The sequence below is a fragment of the Phyllostomus discolor genome, chromosome 14 (assembly GCF_004126475.2).
Source record: "Phyllostomus discolor isolate MPI-MPIP mPhyDis1 chromosome 14, mPhyDis1.pri.v3, whole genome shotgun sequence".
NCBI classification, from domain to species: Eukaryota; Metazoa; Chordata; class Mammalia; order Chiroptera; family Phyllostomidae; genus Phyllostomus; species Phyllostomus discolor.
The window spans coordinates 44,821,573-44,840,949 of record NC_040916.2 but is presented as its reverse complement, the minus strand read 5'-3'; the positions used below and the strand labels follow the sequence as shown (position 1 = coordinate 44,840,949).

General features: G+C 42.2%; 2 protein-coding genes and 1 pseudogene across 5 annotated transcripts in view; 2 read left to right on the top strand and 1 right to left on the bottom strand.

Annotated features, from left to right (window-relative positions):
- ARNT (aryl hydrocarbon receptor nuclear translocator) overlaps positions 1-3,719 on the top strand; it is a 62,725-nt gene extending 59,006 nt beyond the window's left edge. For 2 of the 4 annotated variants that reach the window (XM_028502508.2, XM_036015359.1), the window contains 3 exons: positions 910-1,072; positions 1,435-1,601; positions 2,282-3,719. In XM_028502508.2, coding sequence (XP_028358309.1) covers positions 910-1,072; positions 1,435-1,601; positions 2,282-2,371 — 420 coding nt within the window. In that variant the 3' untranslated portion in view covers positions 2,372-3,719. The remainder of the gene's footprint in view (positions 1-909; positions 1,073-1,434; positions 1,602-2,281) is intronic. The other 2 variants (XM_028502509.2, XM_036015358.1) reach the window with 1 other exon arrangement.
- A 672-nt stretch (positions 3,720-4,391) lies between these two features.
- On the top strand, positions 4,392-16,812 carry CTSK (cathepsin K). Its single transcript, XM_028503034.2, has 8 exons — positions 4,392-5,667; positions 7,226-7,346; positions 7,810-7,932; positions 8,018-8,173; positions 9,068-9,286; positions 13,278-13,443; positions 13,711-13,816; positions 16,039-16,812. Exons 2-8 carry the CDS (start codon positions 7,227-7,229, stop codon positions 16,136-16,138), a joined length of 990 nt encoding a protein of 329 aa, XP_028358835.1. The 5' UTR covers positions 4,392-5,667; position 7,226; the 3' UTR covers positions 16,139-16,812.
- Positions 11,495-12,590, bottom strand: LOC114489031 (annotated as a pseudogene).
- Positions 16,813-19,377: the final 2,565 nt, after the last annotated feature.

Genomic DNA, 19,377 nt, shown 5'->3' with positions numbered 1-19,377 from the left:
AAAACCAAAAGTAGGCTCCAGAATTGTTATATGCATTGTGATCTCAGTTATATAAAAGATGCATAAGAACCTTGACTGGGTTGCTCAGTTGATTGGAGCATTGTCCTGTACACCAAAAGGTCTCAGGTTCAATCTCTAGTCAGGGCACACACATATCTAAATTTTGTGTTCAGTCCCTGGGCAGAGTGCACACAGGAGGGAGCCGATTGGTGTTTTTCTCTCCCCACTACTCCCTTCTTCTCTCTTTCAAATCAATTAACAGCCTCAGGTGAAGATTTTAAAAAATATGTAGGAAAATAAAAACTGGAAGAAATTATCCACCATGAGCCTTTGGTAAAAGAATTATGAATAACTTAAGAAATTTTTTCCTTCACTTTGCAAATATTCCATAGTGTATATGCATTACTATTATGGTGAGGAAAATGTTAGCTACTAAAAGAAAGACATCATTAGGAACAAATGAATGCAATAGAGACTAAAGAATAAAATCATGGAAAGTGTTTTTCTTTAAATATATGATACTATATGGTTATTAATGCCTCTGTTACTATATAACTTCACTACAACTTATAAAATGGTTTTTTTTTTTTTTTTTTTTTTTTTTATGCTCAGACCTAAAATGTTTTTATTTAAATCATTTTCATTTAATCCTTGCAACTCTCAACTTTAATCCTTGTATACTTTCATTAATTCCATGGTTCTTTACTTTTTGCAGTTTTTCGAAACTGCCTAAATATAGTGTTAAGGGAGATTGGGAATTAATTGGAAGAAATATACAGTAGGAAGTAAGTGCTGAGCTGGGTTCAGAAGATTCCAGTGACTGACAAAGAAGGTTGACTCTCATAGGAATAGAATGTGCAATAATTTAAATGTTCCATTTGTTGTTCTCTACTCCTTTCTCTCTTTCAGCAGGTGGCCACCCAGGCTACAGCCAAGACTCGTTCTTCCCAGTTTGGTGTGGGCAGCTTTCAGACGCCGGCATCCTTTAGCCCTCTGTCCCTCCCCGGTGCTTCCACTGCATCACCTGGTGCTGCTGCTTATCCTACTCTCACCAGTCGTGGATCCAACTTTGGTGAGTTCAGACCAGAAGACGGTTGAGAGGAAAATCACAGTAGTTAAAATGGTTTGCTGTATATTAAGCTAATTATGAGGATGTGCAAGGATTTTGGTATTTAAAACCTACCCGCATAAAAAGACTTTCACACATATGACAGAAAGCATGTAACGTATTATGAATTTAATAATATGCAATTTAATCCAAAGTGAGCATAGGACTTTGGAACAGTTTCCTAGAGAAGAAACATTAATTTGGGTTGGGTTTTGAAATTGAAGAGGCATTAATTGGCAGAGAGAAGGGCAGAAGGTTTCTAGGTAAAATTAATGGCTTACATGTAGTTATGTGCTAGGTTTTCCTATCTTATTCTTCCTCTGTAGCTCCTGAGACTGGACAGACTGCAGGACAATTCCAGACACGGACAGCAGAGGGTGTGGGAGTCTGGCCACAGTGGCAGGGCCAGCAGCCTCATCATCGTTCAAGTTCTAATGAACAACATGTTCAACAGCCATCAGCACAGCAAGCTGGCCAGCCTGAGGTCTTCCAGGTGAGAGGGTGAGAAGACATCAGAAACTCAGAAACTGGGAGAGAAAGGGTTAGGGAGGAGAGACAGAGAAGGAAGCGTGAGTAGATTAGGGTATGATTGGGGGCATGGGAGAAGAGATAGTAGGACATGTAGGGATGAATGTCACTAATTGGAAAGATTGTGAACTCGGTGTGATGCACAGCCTTTAACTAGACCATAGTTATTGTGCAGCACCGTGCAAGATGTCAAAGAAGGCAGTCTTAGCCTACCCAAGGAGAACCACATCCCCACTTCACAGAAGCTTGGGGATACAACTCTAAAGTCTATTTACAGAAGTCCCAGGGGGACTGTGGGACTGAGTGGAGTCATCTTAGGCAAGACAAAGGAAGAGCTACACAGGAAGACAAAACAGATTTTGGTAGAAAATGAAGAGGATAAGAGATACTCCACTGTGTAACTAGAGGGGGCTATATGAAAATACTGAGGACTAGAAAAGAGGGAAATGTGGAACTGTAGGGGGAAGCTAGAGAATGGACTGGGAAAAAGGTTGTCATCTAAATGAGTCAGAGCTGCTGAGACCAAGGACAGCAGAGCAGAAACACTGTGGGGCCAGGGGTGATAGTTCAGTAGAATGTTGGGGAGGGAGCTTGGTAAATGTAAGGGATCAAGGTATGTGACCCAAACTTTTTTTCTCTTATCAGGAGATGCTGTCCATGCTGGGAGACCAGAACAACAGCTACAACAATGAAGAATTTCCTGATCTAACTATGTTTCCCTCCTTTTCAGAATAGAACTATTGGGGTGAGGACAAAGGGGTGGGGGAGAAAAGTCACCATTTGTTTTTAAAAAACAAATCTTTTTGTAAACAGAATAAAAGTTCCTCTCCCTTCCTTTCCCTCACCCCTAATGTGTACCCCCTTTCACTTCTGGCCTTTCCCTTGCCCTCCTGCTTCTCTGACATAATTTATAGATGCAATGGAATGAATCCTCAAGACTTTGGGGACCCTTTTAAAACCAGGCTGGATGAGGTTAAAAATACCTTTCCTTACGCCTCCTGACCAGACATAGATGTTGTGTGCTAGGGTCAAGAGGCAGGTTAGAGAACCTGACGTCCACTGTTTGCCTTGTACTATGGCTTGTTTTTGGAAAGAAATTCCAAATAAGGTGCGGGAGAGGAGAAATGTCCTCATATTTGAGGATTATGAACATGGTAGGTATATATGGGGCTTTAAGAAGTGAGAATATGTTCTTTCTGCTGCCTGTGAGCAGTTCCCCTGGAAAGAAATGTGGGTGTGGAAGTGAGAGAAGAGTGTGTGTGTGAGAGTGTGTGTGCGCACACATGTGTTTCTGGGTTTGTATCTTTCTCCCTATTAGGGAGTTATGCAAAATTTGTCCCAGATATTATCTTTGTCTTTCTGTGTTATTCAAAGAATCCTAAGGAGTTAAATCTTCCAGGTATTTTCCACTTAGTATTGCAGCCAAAGAGTATTTAAATAAATGTCTTTGCTGCACTTATATCTGTGCCCAGCCAATATGTGACTGTAAGCAAGTGTATAAAGTCTGTGGATACGGTTGGTGTCTCATCAGACATTTTTTGGGATAAAGCTGGGTCATCCCTGCTTTTGGTGCTCTCACCTGATAGGGAAGATCTGCAGACATTACAGAAATAGGCTGGCAGGATGAACACTTTCAGAAACCGCACACTTGGCCATAAAGACAATGCTGCATTTTTCTGTCAGAATTACATGTGTGTGATCTGTGGAGGTTATTTCTGCACGGAAACTCAACTTCTTGGATTAGCAGTCCAGTGAAAGCCCTCACTTGCAGAGTTTAAGCCAAATACCAAGCCTTCTTGCAAAGTAGCCTTTTTCATCCAATTCAAAGTATCCAGTCTAGCAAGAAACAGATTTAAGTCTCTTCTGGGCCTACAGTTATTTTCTCTTTGCTCCCTCTGCAGTCTTGAGATTGGATTTTGCTGTATAGCGCAAGTGTAATAAATCCATGCAATAGATGGGGCCTGGACTCCCATGCCGACAGGGTCACTTCGTAATTAACTATAGCCATATAAGTGTGGATACAGGTTACTGCTATCACTCTCTACCTTCCTCAGGTAACAGTCATATGCATCAGCTTTTTTTTTTTTTAATTGGCTCAGGCCAGTATCTTAAGTGCAAGAGTAATTAATAAGAAGAAGACATTTTAAATGTAGCCATAGGGGACTGAGGAGCATAGATGGCCTTGGAGAGGCTGAGAGAATGTCATTATGGGATTTCCCTCCCTTTTGTCTCCAGTCTGGTGCCAGGCAGTGGAGTGGAAAAGGAAACAGTTTATTTTTTTATTCTATGTGCACACATACAGTATACATATATATATTTATATTACAATGTAAGAAACCAAAAAGTTGAGTTTCCAATGAAATCCTTGTTTTTTAATAATCGCCTGTTTTTAAATGTGATCAGGACTATAATATTGTATAGTTATGAGGACTTTGGGGAGGGGAGGGAAAAGATGCTCTGGGGGTTTTGTTTTTGCTTTTCCTTCAGGGTTTTATTTTTTGATTGTTTTTTTTTCTTGTTGGCCATTTCTGTACTGCTGGCGTCTCTGCTGAGCCTTACAGTGGCAAAAATAATGACATGTAGCAAGTATTTTAAAACAAAATATTTTTCCTTTTGTAAACTCTGTGTTGTGTCATCTTAATTGCGGCTTTATTACTCCTTTGCAGCTCTTAAACAACAAACACTCAAGTAGTTGAACCCATAGCTTTAGCTCCAGATACACAGACATTAAGCACGGCGTGTCTAATTTCACATGTGGGAAATCATAAGGCTCTGATCACTCAGCATTCTTTGGTTGTCCTCCTGATACTGACTCATTCTGAGTGAAATCAGCACGGACATCCGACCATGGCATGGGGGTTGGGATTGCCCAAGTCCTCAGGAGAGGGGAGAATTAGGACTTGAGACCAGTCAGGCACATCTGGATCTGTTCCCCCAGCGTATTCTCTTCTGGATGGAAAGGAATTAGGGATGGGGAAATTTAAATTATTCAGCTCTGGACCTGGGTTCCCTCTAGGTTCACTAGCAAGTCTTAAAACACATAGGTATAAACCTGTGTTCCTGAGAGTCTACTGTATGTAACCCAGCCAGAAACAATCTAGATCCTGTGTATTGTCCTTTCAGTTCCAAGGACCCTCTTTTCCTCTTCCTCCACATCTGTGTATGGAAGAGTATGGAGTTTGGGAATGTGACCTAGGGACTGAACTAGACTCATCTGTCACATGCCTGGGTATTGGGGGAAGTATATGGAGGAGCTCATGACTGGACCTGAGGTGGGGATTTCAGTAATTGAGATGGATAATGTGCATCAGGCATCTTACCATCAAAGTTTTAGCAAAAAAGAAGTCATGTGTGAGTCACATGGCATTGATTCATGTGCTGTCATAAATTACCAAAAATATGGTTTTTGGTTACTTTTAAAACCGGTTTCATCTGGATTTTCTGGGCATATCCTTAGCAAATTTAGGCTGGAAGAGCTAGCTGCGCCTGTGTGTGGAAGAAATGACAACGGTTAGCCAACAAGCTTATAAAATACAAATAATTTCGGGGCCTGTGATTTCCCTTATTTGCATACGGTCTTCTAGCCTTTTGTGTTCCCTCATCTCTGATGTGAGTGTCAAATTCAAAAGCAAGTTTCAAAGTTGGGGAGATGGGTAACAGGAAAAAATATAATACCCCAGTATAATATGTGATAAGAATGGGAGAGACCAGGACTGTGTCCTCTAGCCACCAAGCCCCAACTTGAGTAACGTGTATTGAGGTCTATTTTTGTCTTCCCTGGAAGACAGATCACCCTGGCTCACACTCTCCTGCAGGCACACAGAACCTGCACATTCACCGCCTCCTTCCCTCCTCCCTAATCCCCCTTCTTAGCATTTGTATCTCCGCCTCCCTTCCCTGTCCAAATTTTCCAGCCAGCAGCTGGGGCTGACTTCCGCAATTCTGATGGAATAAATCCAGCACTCCTAGTCGCTGGCATTATCCACACTCCCCTGCGGAACGGAGCCCAGAGAGCAGATCCCCAGCAGCAGGTAACATTTTCCTAGGTCTTTTAGCTTTTTATTTCTGCCAGTTCTACATTTTAGGAGTATTAGGGATGGAATGACGTGGGGATCAAAATGAACTTTGTAGGCTGTGTGCACGGAAACACTGATGCCCTTCCTAGGCAGTTTCCTGGCCAAATCTGCCTGGACATCTTTTAGGATTCCTTCTGTGATTTGTACGTATATGTGGCTGTTAGTGAAGCAGAGAATTATGGGAATCCTTTACCCATCCCTCACCTTAAAGTGTGGGGTTTTTCTGTTTTGGTCCAAGGCACCAAAAGAGTTAAGTTATAGCTGGGGGGCGGAGTTGTGCAGAGTGTTGGTAGCTTGGTGCTTCCTACTCTGAGGCATCTCAAAACCCTTAACACTTCAGGCATTAAATGTCCTGCTGTATATTTGGCAGTTTACAAAGATTACTCAAAAATGGACTATAAATCAAAAAACTACGCAAGCTGTATGACTTGCTACAGACTAAATTGTTCTTAAAATGGAGGCCACGTAAGCCACTGCAAGGAATAAAGTTAGAGTGAACTTCTGAAAAGCTGTGTATTTGATGATCATAGAACATTGCTTCTCTGTCTCACTTTTTTTTTTAACTCGTTCTGAGGGGTTTTGTCCTGTGAGGCGGTCACAGAGGTTTTTGTTGTCAATAAAAGACGAAAACTTTCCTGCCCACAGCAGCTGTTTGAGATTAGGACAGTTTCCTGCCTGAGGAGGGAGCAAGAAGAGAGGAAGAAAAGTACATAAGAAAACTGCAGAGACAGTAAAATATTCTCTCATAGTTAGAGAAGAAGAGACATACTGTCAACTTTTTCTTTGTCCTCTCCTGGTGAGGGCTGGAAAAATAACAGAATTTAGGCATAGAAAAGAAGAATGCCATGAATAAGTGATCCGGAAGCAAAACTTAGTTGGGAATGTCTCCTTTGTGTGTTCTCCATCCACCATCATCTGCCTTGCACTTACCTCCCGACCTTGTCCATCTCCTCCGTGTCTGCTGGAGACATTGGAGGGGAGAGGTGCTGAGCCCATGATGACCGCCCATTTTCTACCCTGTTTCTGGTTGTCAGTGCAAGTGATTTGGGGGGGGGGGCGGGGGGGGATGGTTGAACCTCCGTAGGTCAAAGTACTTGCAACCAGATGTATCCGCACCCCATACAAACCCAGACCCCTCCTGACGGTCACCGTTTGGTTTATCATATGGAAATCACCCTCAGGTTTTTGTCTACCTTCTTCATAAAGCCTAGGTGGTTTTGTTCATGGGATTTAAAAAAATTTTTTTGTTTGTTTTTGCCTCATAGTCCAGAGGAAAGGGTTCTTAACTTCAGGTTCATGAACTCCCTAGAATTATTGTGTGTGCGTGCATTTTCTGGTGAGAGGGATTATATAGTGGGTTGCAAATTTTATTAGCTTCTCAAAGGAGTCTATGACTCCCAAAGGTTAAGAACTACCTCTTTGGGAATATGGTTCCAGGTATTTCCTCATCCTCAGCCAGGCTAGAACTTTCTTGGCAAATAGGAGATTCTCCCATAATTATCCCCTTCCCCAGGATGTGGGGGCTCAAGGTTCTGCTGTTGCTGCCGGTGAGCTTTGCTCTATACCCTGAGGAGATACTGGACACCCAGTGGGAGCAATGGAAGAAGACCTACAGGAAGCAGTATAACAGCAAGGTGCCTGGGGACCTGGAGCGGAGCATGGTGGGAGGATGGAACCGGGATCTCCAGTCCTAGCCTCCAGACTCCCGTCTATCCAGACACTCCAGCCTAGAACATCTGCTCTCATTCCCTAAGTTAGCTTCCAGTTTTCATTCCTACTCCTTAAGACCCCCTTCCTCAAGTGCTTTCCTTACTTTTCTTTATGCATGTCTTACATTTTTGGGGGAAGACTTCTCAGATTAATGCTATCAATCCATAAGCAACTCTCCTGTACGTCTCTCCAGATCTCTGCATTCTATTTTTGAATTTGTTTATTTATTTCTGCATGCTTAATAACTCCCTGGTCACTTCCCCTACTAGATTGTATACTCTCCATTATTGTAACTTTTATCTTTTCTCCTAACCCCCCCCCCCAATATTGTACATGGAACTGCACACAGGGGATGGTCTGTGCCAGTACTGAACATGCTCTGTTTAGGTGGATGAAATCTCTCGGCGTTTAATTTGGGAAAAAAACCTGAAGCATATTTCCATCCATAATCTTGAGGCCTCTCTTGGAGTCCATACATATGAACTGGCCATGAACCACTTGGGGGACATGGTGAGTTTAGCCTCAGCTTCTGGCTTACCTGCCCTGTTTGCCTTAGTTCCCTGCTTGTGCCTGACCTCTTTCTCCTTTGTCCCAGACCAGTGAGGAGGTGGTTCAGAAGATGACTGGACTCAAAGTGCCCCCCTCTCATTCCCGAAGTAATGACACCCGCTATGTCCCTGACTGGGAAGGCAAAGTCCCGGACTCCATTGATTATCGAAAGAAGGGATATGTTACTCCCGTCAAAAATCAGGTACCCTCCTGCGTCCTGGGAATGCGTGTGAGACGGCAAAGCCTCTTCCTTTGGCTGTTTCTTTGTTCTTAAGGTAGGAGGGCACTAGGAAGAGGGAACAAGGAATTAAGGTTACTTCTCCCCATGCTAACAGCCTATTCAACCATTTAGCTCATCTCCTGTGTTTGTGCATTTAGGTTGTTTCTGAGTTTTCTCTTTTTACAAATAGTGTTGCTGTAAGCACCCTTGTACATATATTTTTATACCCATGTACAAATACATATGCAAAGTAAATCCTAAAATTAGAATTGCTAGATCCTTTCCAAAAAAGTTTTACTGTCTTACATTCTTATCAGCATGAGAATGCCAGTTTTCCCACAACCTTAACAATGTTGATTGTATCAACCAGATGAACAATTGGTTTGACATTCATTCAACAAACATTTTTTTCAGGACCTATCAGGCATGTGCTAGGCAGTAGAGATTCAAGATGACTGAGACATAACCTGTGTCCCCAAGAAATTCTTCATCTTAAAAAATAGAAAAGAACACTATATCTCAAACACTAATAATATCTAGCACTTCTTATTATTAACATTTTACAGATAAGGAAACTGAGGCACAGAGAGGTTCAGTAACTTACCCAAGGTCACATATCTAAGGGGTTACAAAGCATACTCTGCTCTGCTATTATACTACAGCTAACGGAACAATAGTAATGAAAGTTACCAATAGCGTCAACAGCAATAGAGCAATGCACCAAGTGTTAAGTGAAGGGAAATAGGAAGACTTCACAGCAAGGGGAACGTGTGTGCTGGAATTTCTAAAACCTGTGGAATGTCATTGGGCCGGCAGAGGGAGGAGACAGAAAGTTTGAACAGCAAGGACTGATAGTTTCTCTGTTGTGCCTCCCAGGGTCAGTGTGGTTCCTGTTGGGCTTTTAGCTCCGTGGGTGCCCTGGAGGGCCAGCTGAAGAAGAAAACTGGTAAACTCTTAAATCTGAGTCCCCAGAACCTCGTGGACTGTGTGTCTGAGAATGATGGCTGCGGAGGGGGCTACATGACCAATGCCTTCCACTACGTGCAGAAGAACCGGGGCATTGACTCTGAGGATGCCTACCCATACGTGGGACAGGTGAGACTGGCCCGCACCGTCATACAGCCCTGTGAGGGCCCCTCCCACCCCAGTGTGGTATTTTCTGCTGGAAACAATTCCTAGAATTTTGTTTTCTGTTATGATGGGATAATGGCCCACAGGAAGCCAGGAAGACTCCCAGAATCTGGGAGGATTTTGGGAGTTCAGGCTACCATAGATCTTGTCTGCCTTTCTGCCCTGGAGAAAAAAACAGCAGACAGGTTATTCCCTAGATCTCCAAGGAGGTATCTATAACCCTTGGTGCAAGTCCCCCACTCCCATCACAAATCTGATGGGAGTTTCATGAACCATGTGTCTTATTTTGTATGATCTCAGTGTGGGTTTGGGGAACGTTTAAGCAAGTTGTACATTAACATGCTAACCTGTATAAAATGGGAGAAAAAAGAAGTTGCTTCACATTTGTTGTAATTTTAGAGATCAATTCACTTCCTCCTAAAAGATCATTTGGCAGTAGGGAGGAGCTCTTTCTCACTGAAAATGAAGTAGATCTAAGGGCTACTTACATATATGGGCTTGATAGATAATATAATAGGGGTCTTTGCAACAGGAGCCTTTGAAGAAAGGATAGCAACTTTTAGTAATGAAAACGATGGCTGTTATGTGCTAAGCCATGTGCTGAGTGCATTTTCAGATTTAATCGTCTTTAACAGCCCTTTGAGGTAGATATACCCTCTCTTGATAAGTGAGGAAATTGACACTTGAGGTAGAACAGCAAATTCAAGTTCATACCACTGGTTATGTGGCAGAGCCAACATTTATCCACCAGGTCTGTTTACCTGCTGCAAACATTGCCAGGCGTGTCTTCTGTGCACATATGCCAGCATTTCGTTACTCGAATATAAGAGCTGGGACAGAATTGGCTAAGCATTAGGTTATGTGTGTCTTCAACTTTACTAGATAGGTAATATCAAATATTTTATCAAAGTATTTGGAAAAAATTATATTCCCACATTCAATGTATAAAAATCCCATTGATTCACATCTTTAAAACAAATATTTCTCAATGACAGTTGACATTTGGTCTTGATGTGACTTCTTTATATCCTTAGTAACAGGAGTTCTGCTTATCTAGTCTTCAGATGGTCCTCAAGGGTGGCTGTTGGGTAATTTTGCTGTAATTTTGCTGTGGCAGTGAGCAGTGTTTCCATATGCCACCATCCTGACCGGAAGGCTCCCATCTCCATCAGTGTGTTTCCGTGACTCTTTGCCTTTCGTCTTCAGCCAATTGACTGTTTATGTCATTTGCTCATTTTAATTAGGTTGATGATGTTTATCTTTTCACTCTCTTTATGCTCTCTTTCAATCTAGAAAAGCTTTTAATTTTCGTGTAGTAAAATTATTTTTCCCTTTGCAGTTTTTTCCTTGAAAAAAATCCAAAAGCATGAGTTTTAGTCATTCAGTCTTAGTTGTCTGAAATGATGTCTGCTGCAATGAAATGCTCACTAATGTGAATGACCGAACAAATGCATTCCGCTGGATACACACCAACCTACGCATTAAGGCATTTCAACACATCCTCATGACCCCGGCCACATCAGAACAGCGCTTTATTTTATAAATGCCACTCCTTGTTATGAGTTTTATTATTCCACGTTATGGGCTTTTAGCTGCCAGGTGAGAAAGGTAGAGAAAGTGGAGGTGGTATTTGGAAAAACAAACATTCTTTAATCTGTACACAATTGTTAGAACTGCTGGGTCCCAAGTCCATGGCTGAACTCTGGGGCTGCTGCTATAATGCGCAGCATACTAGAGCTGCCTAACAGATTAGCTTTTTAATTCTGAATACATCTGGCTAATTGGTGAGATAACCTTAATTTGGCAAAATAATATTTTTTAAATTGCCAAATACCCTGTTGACAACTTTTTGTTGTCACTTAATATAAAAAATTAACCCCCAACAGTATACATAGAAAACAGGTTTATGTTCATAATTTTCCATATTGATTAATCCAGGAAGCCAACTTAAAGGCTTATGTAATTGAACTATATTAAAGAAAAATAAATACTATCAACTAGTAGTTGATCACTCATCCATGAGCAGCTCGCATCATTTATTCATTTCTACATTAACCATTTGTTGAGAGAGAGTTGAACTAATAACTCAGAGACTCTAAATAATTTAAATGAAAATTATGTAATATTTGAAACTCTATTTCAGACTAGAAGGAGCATTTGACTTTTTTTTTTAGTGCTCACATTTTTATTGAGTGTATAAAATATATGTGGTTGACACTGTTACTTTAATTTGCAAATGGCAGAGTTGGGAAGCAAAAAACCTGTACTTGATTTTTTAATCAAGATTATTTGTTATCAAATTACTCACATCCAGGCTTTCTGCAGGTCTGAAATTTTCTCTCCACCGGACAGGAGGATGTAGTGAGAATTGAATTGATAACATTTTATTTAAATTAAAAAATAAAGAATAAAAAGAACCAGCATAGTCAAGTGGTCTTCGTCTTCAGGATTTCTGGATTTCGTCCCTGGAGGAGGCCAGGATCTTCCCACGGCCTGGGTCCTCGAACATTCTTTCAGTCATCGAACGTGGAATCCTTTATTTTCTCATACTCTGATTCCAGTGACACTTTATTCATTTTCAGTTTTTTTTCTAATTCAGGATCAATTTTAATCTTCACAGCATCATAACAGATTTGTGAAAACTCACGAAGACCAAAAGAACCTCCAACAATCAATAACAACATGGGGACCCCATAGCGGAGGGTCTTGTTCTTGCGCAAGGCACGCGTTACCGCGTGTGTAAACAGGCCTTAACTCTCAGATCTGCCAGGACACCCGGCCGGCCAGGCAGGTCCAGCGAGAATCGAGAATCGCAGCGGCTGGAGTTGCCCCCTCCCCACCCTAACCCAGGAGGCCCTGGGCGACTCATCTCCTGCCCTTCCTTAGCCTTCCGCTGTCGGTCCTCTCCCGTCAGCAGCATTTGACTTCTAACAGCTGTTCTTCTGCCATCCGCCTGCCCCCCAATGAACTCTTCAGCATTTTAGAGGAATGTGGAAGATTTTGGTTTCATAATCAGTTAAAATGAGAACTAGCCCTATAAGACACATGTTCCGTTTTTAACATTGTGAATTTTGAGCACCTGTTCTCTTGTATCTAATTTAAAGTTTTTAAAAGCAGTTATCACCCAAAACTGAAAGAATTTTTTTCACATGAGCATGTGGAGGAATAGAAAGGGAGAGATCTGGCAGGACAGCCTGCAGGCAGCACCTCGGGGTGCATTCATTCCGGCCGTAATGTCGGTCACTCCGACTTCACAGTGTCTTCTCATGACATCCCTTCAAATTCCCAAGATATTTTATTTTATTTTACTTGCAGGTCTGTGCAGTTTTTGGCACCAGGAAACATCAAGGGTTTAGATATGACAGAGAACAAAAAAATCTTGAGAAATTATTAAGACAGGATATCATGTAATCTTAGAATATCATGTCAAATGCCACAATTAGGGAATATAATGGCCACCCACGTCAAGGTGGTGTGCTCTTTTTGGCAGTTCATTATCCTACAGGCGGCTCCTTCCAAACCTGGAGTTACAGCTGCAAGAACATGTGATCTAAATAGTAACAATGATGGCAGCCCTCCCGGGCTCACACGCACTATAGGCCCAGAACATAATTTGTGCTTTTAAAAAATATCCTATTTCAGAAATCTTTCTCTACACTGAGGTTATAAAAATTTTATTTCCTTCTCTCTTTTTAAAGTTTTACAGTGTTTGCTTTTACACTTACGTTTTAAAACCACCTGCAACTGATTTTTGTGTGTGGTGCGAGGTGGTTGCTTTCCCCATTCTTTTTTGCAGGGGGCTAAAATGGTGAGGACAGCAGCCCCTCCCTAGAGACTAGTCACTGCCCCTGTTGGGTCACTGACATCATGGGAGACATGGCTGGAGTTTCTCACTCCCCAGTTCTTTGCCTGTTGCTTTGTCCTAGTCCTGTTTCAACCTTGTTTTTTTCCCCAGGATGAAAGTTGTATGTACAACCCAACAGGCAAGGCAGCTAAGTGCAGAGGCTACAAAGAGATCCCTGAGGGGAATGAGAAAGCCCTGAAGAGGGCAGTGGCCCGAGTGGGACCCATCTCCGTGGCCATCGACGCAAGCCTGACCTCCTTTCAGTTTTACAGCAAAGGTAAGGAGCTGCTCCTACAGAGCACGTCAGCCGTCTCACCTCCTGTGGGCTTGGCAGCTTCTCAGAGGGCACTGAGCATTTCAGTACTTAGTTTCCATATCCCGACTGAGTCTGCCAGAGAGAAACTACCAGTTGCCGCCGCACAGAGCATCTCTGATGTAAGCCCTGCCGACTGGGACAGGATTCTACACAGGGCCACCTGGAGTGGGAGCCCTCCAGGGAGCCCCTTGATTGCAGAAAGCTTCACCTTGATGGATTGTTTTCTAGGTGTGTACTATGATGAAAACTGCAATAGCGACAACCTGAACCACGCGGTTCTGGCAGTGGGATATGGGATCCAGAAAGGAAAAAAGCACTGGATAATTAAGAACAGGTAAGGACGGGAGCCCTGCGTTTGTCAGTCAGTCACGCTGTGAACACTCAGACTCAGCTCCAGCTTCCCAGTGTGCCTTTCTCTTTCCCAAATCAAGGTAAAGTTGTCTCGGACTTTTCAGTTCCACCTTCCTAATCAGAAGCTTTTTTAAAAAAGATTTTATTTACTTATTTTTAGAGAGGGGAGGGGAGAGAGAAAGAGAGAAATATCTGTGTGGCTGCCTCTTGTGCACCCCCTACTGGGGACCTGGTGCACAACCCAGGCATGTGCTCTAGACTTGGGAATTGGGAAACCAGCGACCCTCTGATTTGCAGGCCGGCACTCAGTCCACTGAGCCACACCAGCCACGGCCTCATCAGAAGCTATTAATTCTACATCTAATGGCCAGACGCTAGTACTCAAAGTATGTGTTACACAGCTGCCCCATGTGCAAGGTGCTTAGTCTCAAAAGAACAGGATGTCTGCCTTCAGTGACTTCCCAGCCCCCTAAGGAAGACGGACCTAGCTAACCAGAACATAAAGTAGCACCCAAATCCAGCAGGACCTTTGGAATTACATATATTTTTCTTTCCTTTTTTCTCTAATGTGAACAAGTTTTTAGGGAGGTTTGCATCATCAGTCTCTCTATGTTCAGTAGGGAGTAATGTGAAGGTTTCATACCCCTTTGTGCAGTTTTTTGCCCTTCTAGGTACACTTAGGGTAGACATGTACAAGAACTGGCCAAAGATTTTGAAGTCCTCAAAGTGCAGTGCTTTTCAGAAAGTAGATATGCATAACAACAACAAAATGTAGTGTTTCCTTCCATATTATTCGGGACAAATAAAACTACAGGGTAGCTTGGCTCCCTTGTGCCTGGGGGTGGGTGGGGCAGATGTCAGAGAATTATACTTTTCCCTTCTTGATTGGTCAACACTAGCCTGGCGACAGCACTGGTTAAGTTTTCTGTCCTTGGTGCGCCCTAAGGAGCAAGAGTCTTCGACTCTGCGGCGATCACGAACCAAGGCAGAGTGTTGGGGCTGCTGCCTGGAGGGCTGGCAGGATAGAATGTGAGGCCGGGATTGCTTCCAACCCGGGGCGACTTTTTGTATCACAGTCCAGCTGAGCACCATCCTATGAGGGTGTTCCTGTTGCCACAGCTTCTGTCCTGTGTTTTCCCTTTCTCAACTTGCAGCCCGAATGCTTACTTACTATGTCCTTTCTTGATCGGGTGCACTCAAGAGAGGTGGGAGGGATAAGGGACACACCAGGCAGGGTCAGGAGCACCGGGAGCCTGGGAGAAGGGAACGGGTAGGGTGCAGGTCTTAAGTAACATGTGTTGAGTGATTAGAGAATTTGCTGGTTGGGGAAGGAAAAGGACAGAAAACTCATGAAAATGATTTAGGAAGATATATAGCCCATCTCTTTCCCCCCCTCTCTCTCCACACACACACACACACACACACAAATTCTATAACATATATATATTTATATATACAAATTATATAAATATATATAAAAAGAGAAAGATTATATTATATATATATAGAGAGAGAGAGGGAGAGAGAGAGAGAGTCTTCCATTCTCTCCACTTGTTTCCTTAGCAACCTCATCCACATCATAGCTTCATTCATCTTTCTTATGGGTTTTATTCCCAAACCCAATCAAATTCAGCCTCTCTTGCCTCTTTCTTTTGTTCTAGGCTCATGTTTTCAACATCATTCTTCCTAAAACACAAATCAGATGGTATCACTTTCCCAGTCAGGAACCTTCAGTGCCTGCTCCACTGCAGTGGGCCACAGAGTCCAAGTCTTGAGCATGGCAGTAAAAATAACTCAACCTGACCTCCATCTCCCTTTCCAGACTTACCTCTCATTGCACCCTTTCTGGCACCCTGTTTTCCAGCCACAAGGTCTTAACACACGCCCCACGCTTTCCTCCCCCTGTTACTCATGCCCCTGCTCCACTGTCATCCCATTTCCACAGGCCCCATTTCTGTCCAGCCTTCGGGCTCAGCTCAAATGCTGCCTCTTACGTTAAGTCTTTTTTGATCCTCTTGATCAGAAGCAATCTCTCCTGCCTTTGAGACCTGTAGTATTATGCCTTCTCTCCATTTCTTGGCCTTAAACTCTTTAAAGATAAAAACTGTCTTATTCATTTTTGTATACCATTAGTTCCTAACACGATAGTGTTTTAGTGGATAAATAACTGACGGTACTAAGTATTTTTCTTGATTGATCCTACAGCTGGGGAGAAGAGTGGGGAAACAAAGGCTACATCTTAATGGCTCGGAATAAGAACAACGCTTGTGGCATTGCCAACCTGGCCAGCTTCCCCAAGATGTGACTTCAGCCAGCCAACCCCATCCTGCTCTCCCGTTCCTTCCGTGATGGTGCAGCGAAGTGATGTACTCTGGAAGGGAGTTGGTGTGCCCTTCTTGAAGCAGATGTAGTGCTACAGAGATTGTCTGTTCAGTCTCCCCATTTGTTTGTGCTTCAGGGGACACTCCTAGACTGCTTTCCTTCTCTCCACCCAAGGCCTTTATTTTACATTGTGGCCACAGTAGGACTTTCCCTAACAGGTGTGCATCCTTAGACTGAGAGATGTGACCACAGCCTGCCCTGGCTTTGTTGTCCTGGGGCTGCTGCTGTGCAGACAGGTAGACAAAAGAGATCATCAGGCCAGATGCTCACTCACAGGGCCCAGGTGGCTTTGCCCGCCCTGGGGGACTAAGGTGATCTGACTTGTCGATCTAGAAGTTCACTTCTTTTATATCCCAAGGTAGAAATAGCTATGTTTTACACCTTGATTCATAAATCTGTTCATCAGATTTTGGTGCAAGTTAACACGATACAGGAAATGTGTTTCCTTTTTCTTTCTTTGCATATTTAAAGTGAACCCAGTATTTATCTTTTGTCTATAACTTAATAAATAGCTGTTTTGTAACCACTCATTTTGTATCAGATACTGTGCTCAGTGCTGGAGACAAAAAGGTGAATAAAACGTATCCATTAACTTGTTGTGTGCAGAGTCTGTGTGGAGAGAACGCCACATAAACAATTCAGCTCAACTTATTTGTTCATTCCTTCAGTCAACTTCTAAGTGCTCACTCTCTGCTAAGAACTGTACTAAAGGGATTAAATGGATATAAGAAAATTCCAATATTTAATTCCATTTTAGGGGACCAGATTAAGTGGCACATAAACTTGAGTCTTGAAAAATATCTTAAGGCCCTCTGAAGTTCTAGAACCTAAACTTATGCTTTCACCAAAAGAGGACATGGAAACTTTTTTTTTAAATCCTCACCCAAGGATATTTTTTCATTGCTTTTTTAGAAAGAGAGGGACAGGAAGAGAGAGAGAAATATCGATGTGAGAGAGAAACATTGATCGGTTGCCTCTTGTAGGCTCCCCAACTAGGGATCGAACCTGTGACCCTTTGGTGTATGGGCCAGTGTTCCAACCAACTGAACCACACAGGCCAGGGCGAAACTCATTATAATGGTTTCCAAGCAGTATTAATGTTTCACAAAGTGCTTATTACTACCACTAGAGAGAGTTCATATTTAATTAAATGTTAACCATGTGTTAGGCACTATTTAATTTTACTGTATGCAAAATTATTTATTTTTGTATATAAATATGACCATGTGATATGCAGTGCATTTAAAGGAATGACGATGAAATAAATTAGTAAGACATTGCCCAAACCTCAAGAATGTTATAGACTAGTGATAGACATACAAACAACTGATAATACCAACCATAATGAAGTAAATACTAATTATGCAAACTCAGGAATGAGTCATTAATTCTCTTTTGTTTTAAAATTTCATTATTTTAAAAAAAGATTTCTTTTTTTTTTTTTTTTTTTTGATAGGGGAAGGGAGGGAGAAAGAGGGAAAGAAATATTGATGTGCAGGAGAAATATCCATCAGCCGCCTCTTGCATGCCCACAGCCAGGGACCTAGCCCACAACCCAGGCACATGCCCTGACCAGGAATCAAACAGGTAACCTTTTGCCTCCCAGGACAATGTCCAACCCACTGAGCTACACCAGCCAGGGCAAGTCGTTAATTCTTAATGTGATTTTGGATGAGACTTCATTGAGAACAGAGCTTTGGAAGATCTGAATGGGCTGAGAAGATGGATGGGGAGTAGAGTGGGAGGAGAGAGAGCATATCAGGCCAAAAGTCCTGGGTGAAGCAAGGCACTGAGAGAGCTGTGTGTGTGAATGGTGAGCTGCAGTGTCTCAAGTTTAGGGTGCAAAGGCATACCTGATAGAGCTGAGGTGAGAAAGGTGGGTTGGAGGGGAAGCCTGGGAGGCCTCGAATGCCTCCCGAAGTGTATGTTTTGTAGACACACAGGCACTGAGTAGGCATCAGGTATTTGTTAGTAGGAGAGATGTGATCAGATCTACATTTTAGTAATATTCCTCTGGCAGTGGTGTAAAGAACAAGTAACACATGCAGAGCAAAATGAAGATACAAGACACTAGCGGAAAGTCAACATGCAGAAGACACTGTACATACATGTGTGCTATTTCTTCTCAAAGAAAGACGCTTCACAGAAGAATGACTCCTGAACCTGTTGGAAGCTTGAGTATGAGTTTGGCAGATGCAGAGTTAGGGAAAGGCATTCCAGATGCAAAGCATAGCACATTCAAGTGTAGAGGCAGGAGAGAGCATGTTCGGCAAGCTGCAAGGAGCTTTTCTTGAGCTTGAAAGGACCAAAGACAACTTGAGAGATACCAGACTCCCCACACGGCAGATCTACACAGTTCTGTTATGTCAATCTGGAGTTCTTTCCCTTCTGCCCAAAGAACATCCTTTAGAATTTCCTTTTGTGTGGATATGTGGGAAATACGTTTACCCCATTCCTATATGTATTTAGGTTTATTTCTAGATTTTCTATTCTGGTAGGCGAATATGTATATCTGTACTCGACCGGAATCCCACGTTTATAGTGTGTTTCAATATCCAATAGGATTAGTATTCCCCTTATTACTCTTCTTTTCTAGATTTTTCTCCTCAATGTTCTCCTTTTAATTTTTTCCATGTGCTCTTTCAAATCAGCTTGTCAAGTTATCAAAAACCCTGCCAGTATTTTTTATTTGGATCACATTAAATTTATATTTTTAAATTAGGGGAAATTGACCTCTTTATACTACTGGATCTTCCCATGTAAGAGTAAGAGTTGCTTTCATATTTTTTCAAGTATGCATTTGTGTCCTTAGAGATATTACTCATTTCTTGCTACTTTTTTTTTTCTGGAAGTTTATCTTTTATTATTTTCGCAGTTTTAATGGAGTCTTTTCTGATATAATTTCTAATCAGACATATTGAAAGCTATTCTATTAGATTTGTTTTTGTATTCAACTATCTTACCTTGAATTCTCTTTGTTTATGCATTTTTCAGTGGATTCTGCCAGATATTTTTGTGTATATAAGTGTATCATCACCAGAAGTAAATAGTACCCCTTTCTTTCTGATTTTCACCTGTAACTTTTTGTTTCTTGTCTGTTTGCATTAGTTATGACCTCTAAATGATGCTAAGCAATAGAATTGATATATCCTGGCCTAGAAA

What these genes read in the sequence shown, in the direction of transcription:
- CTSK (XM_028503034.2), top strand. Translation starts at nt 7,227, where the DNA reads ATGTGGGGGCTCAAGGTTCTGCTGTTGCTGCCGGTGAGCTTTGCTCTA. An exon ending in TTACTCCCGTCAAAAATCAG is followed by an intron (nt 8,174 to 9,067) that starts GTACCCTCCTGC and finishes TGTGCCTCCCAG; the next exon opens with GGTCAGTGTGGTTCCTGTTG. An exon ending in CCTACCCATACGTGGGACAG is followed by an intron (nt 9,287 to 13,277) that starts GTGAGACTGGCC and finishes TTTTTTCCCCAG; the next exon opens with GATGAAAGTTGTATGTACAA.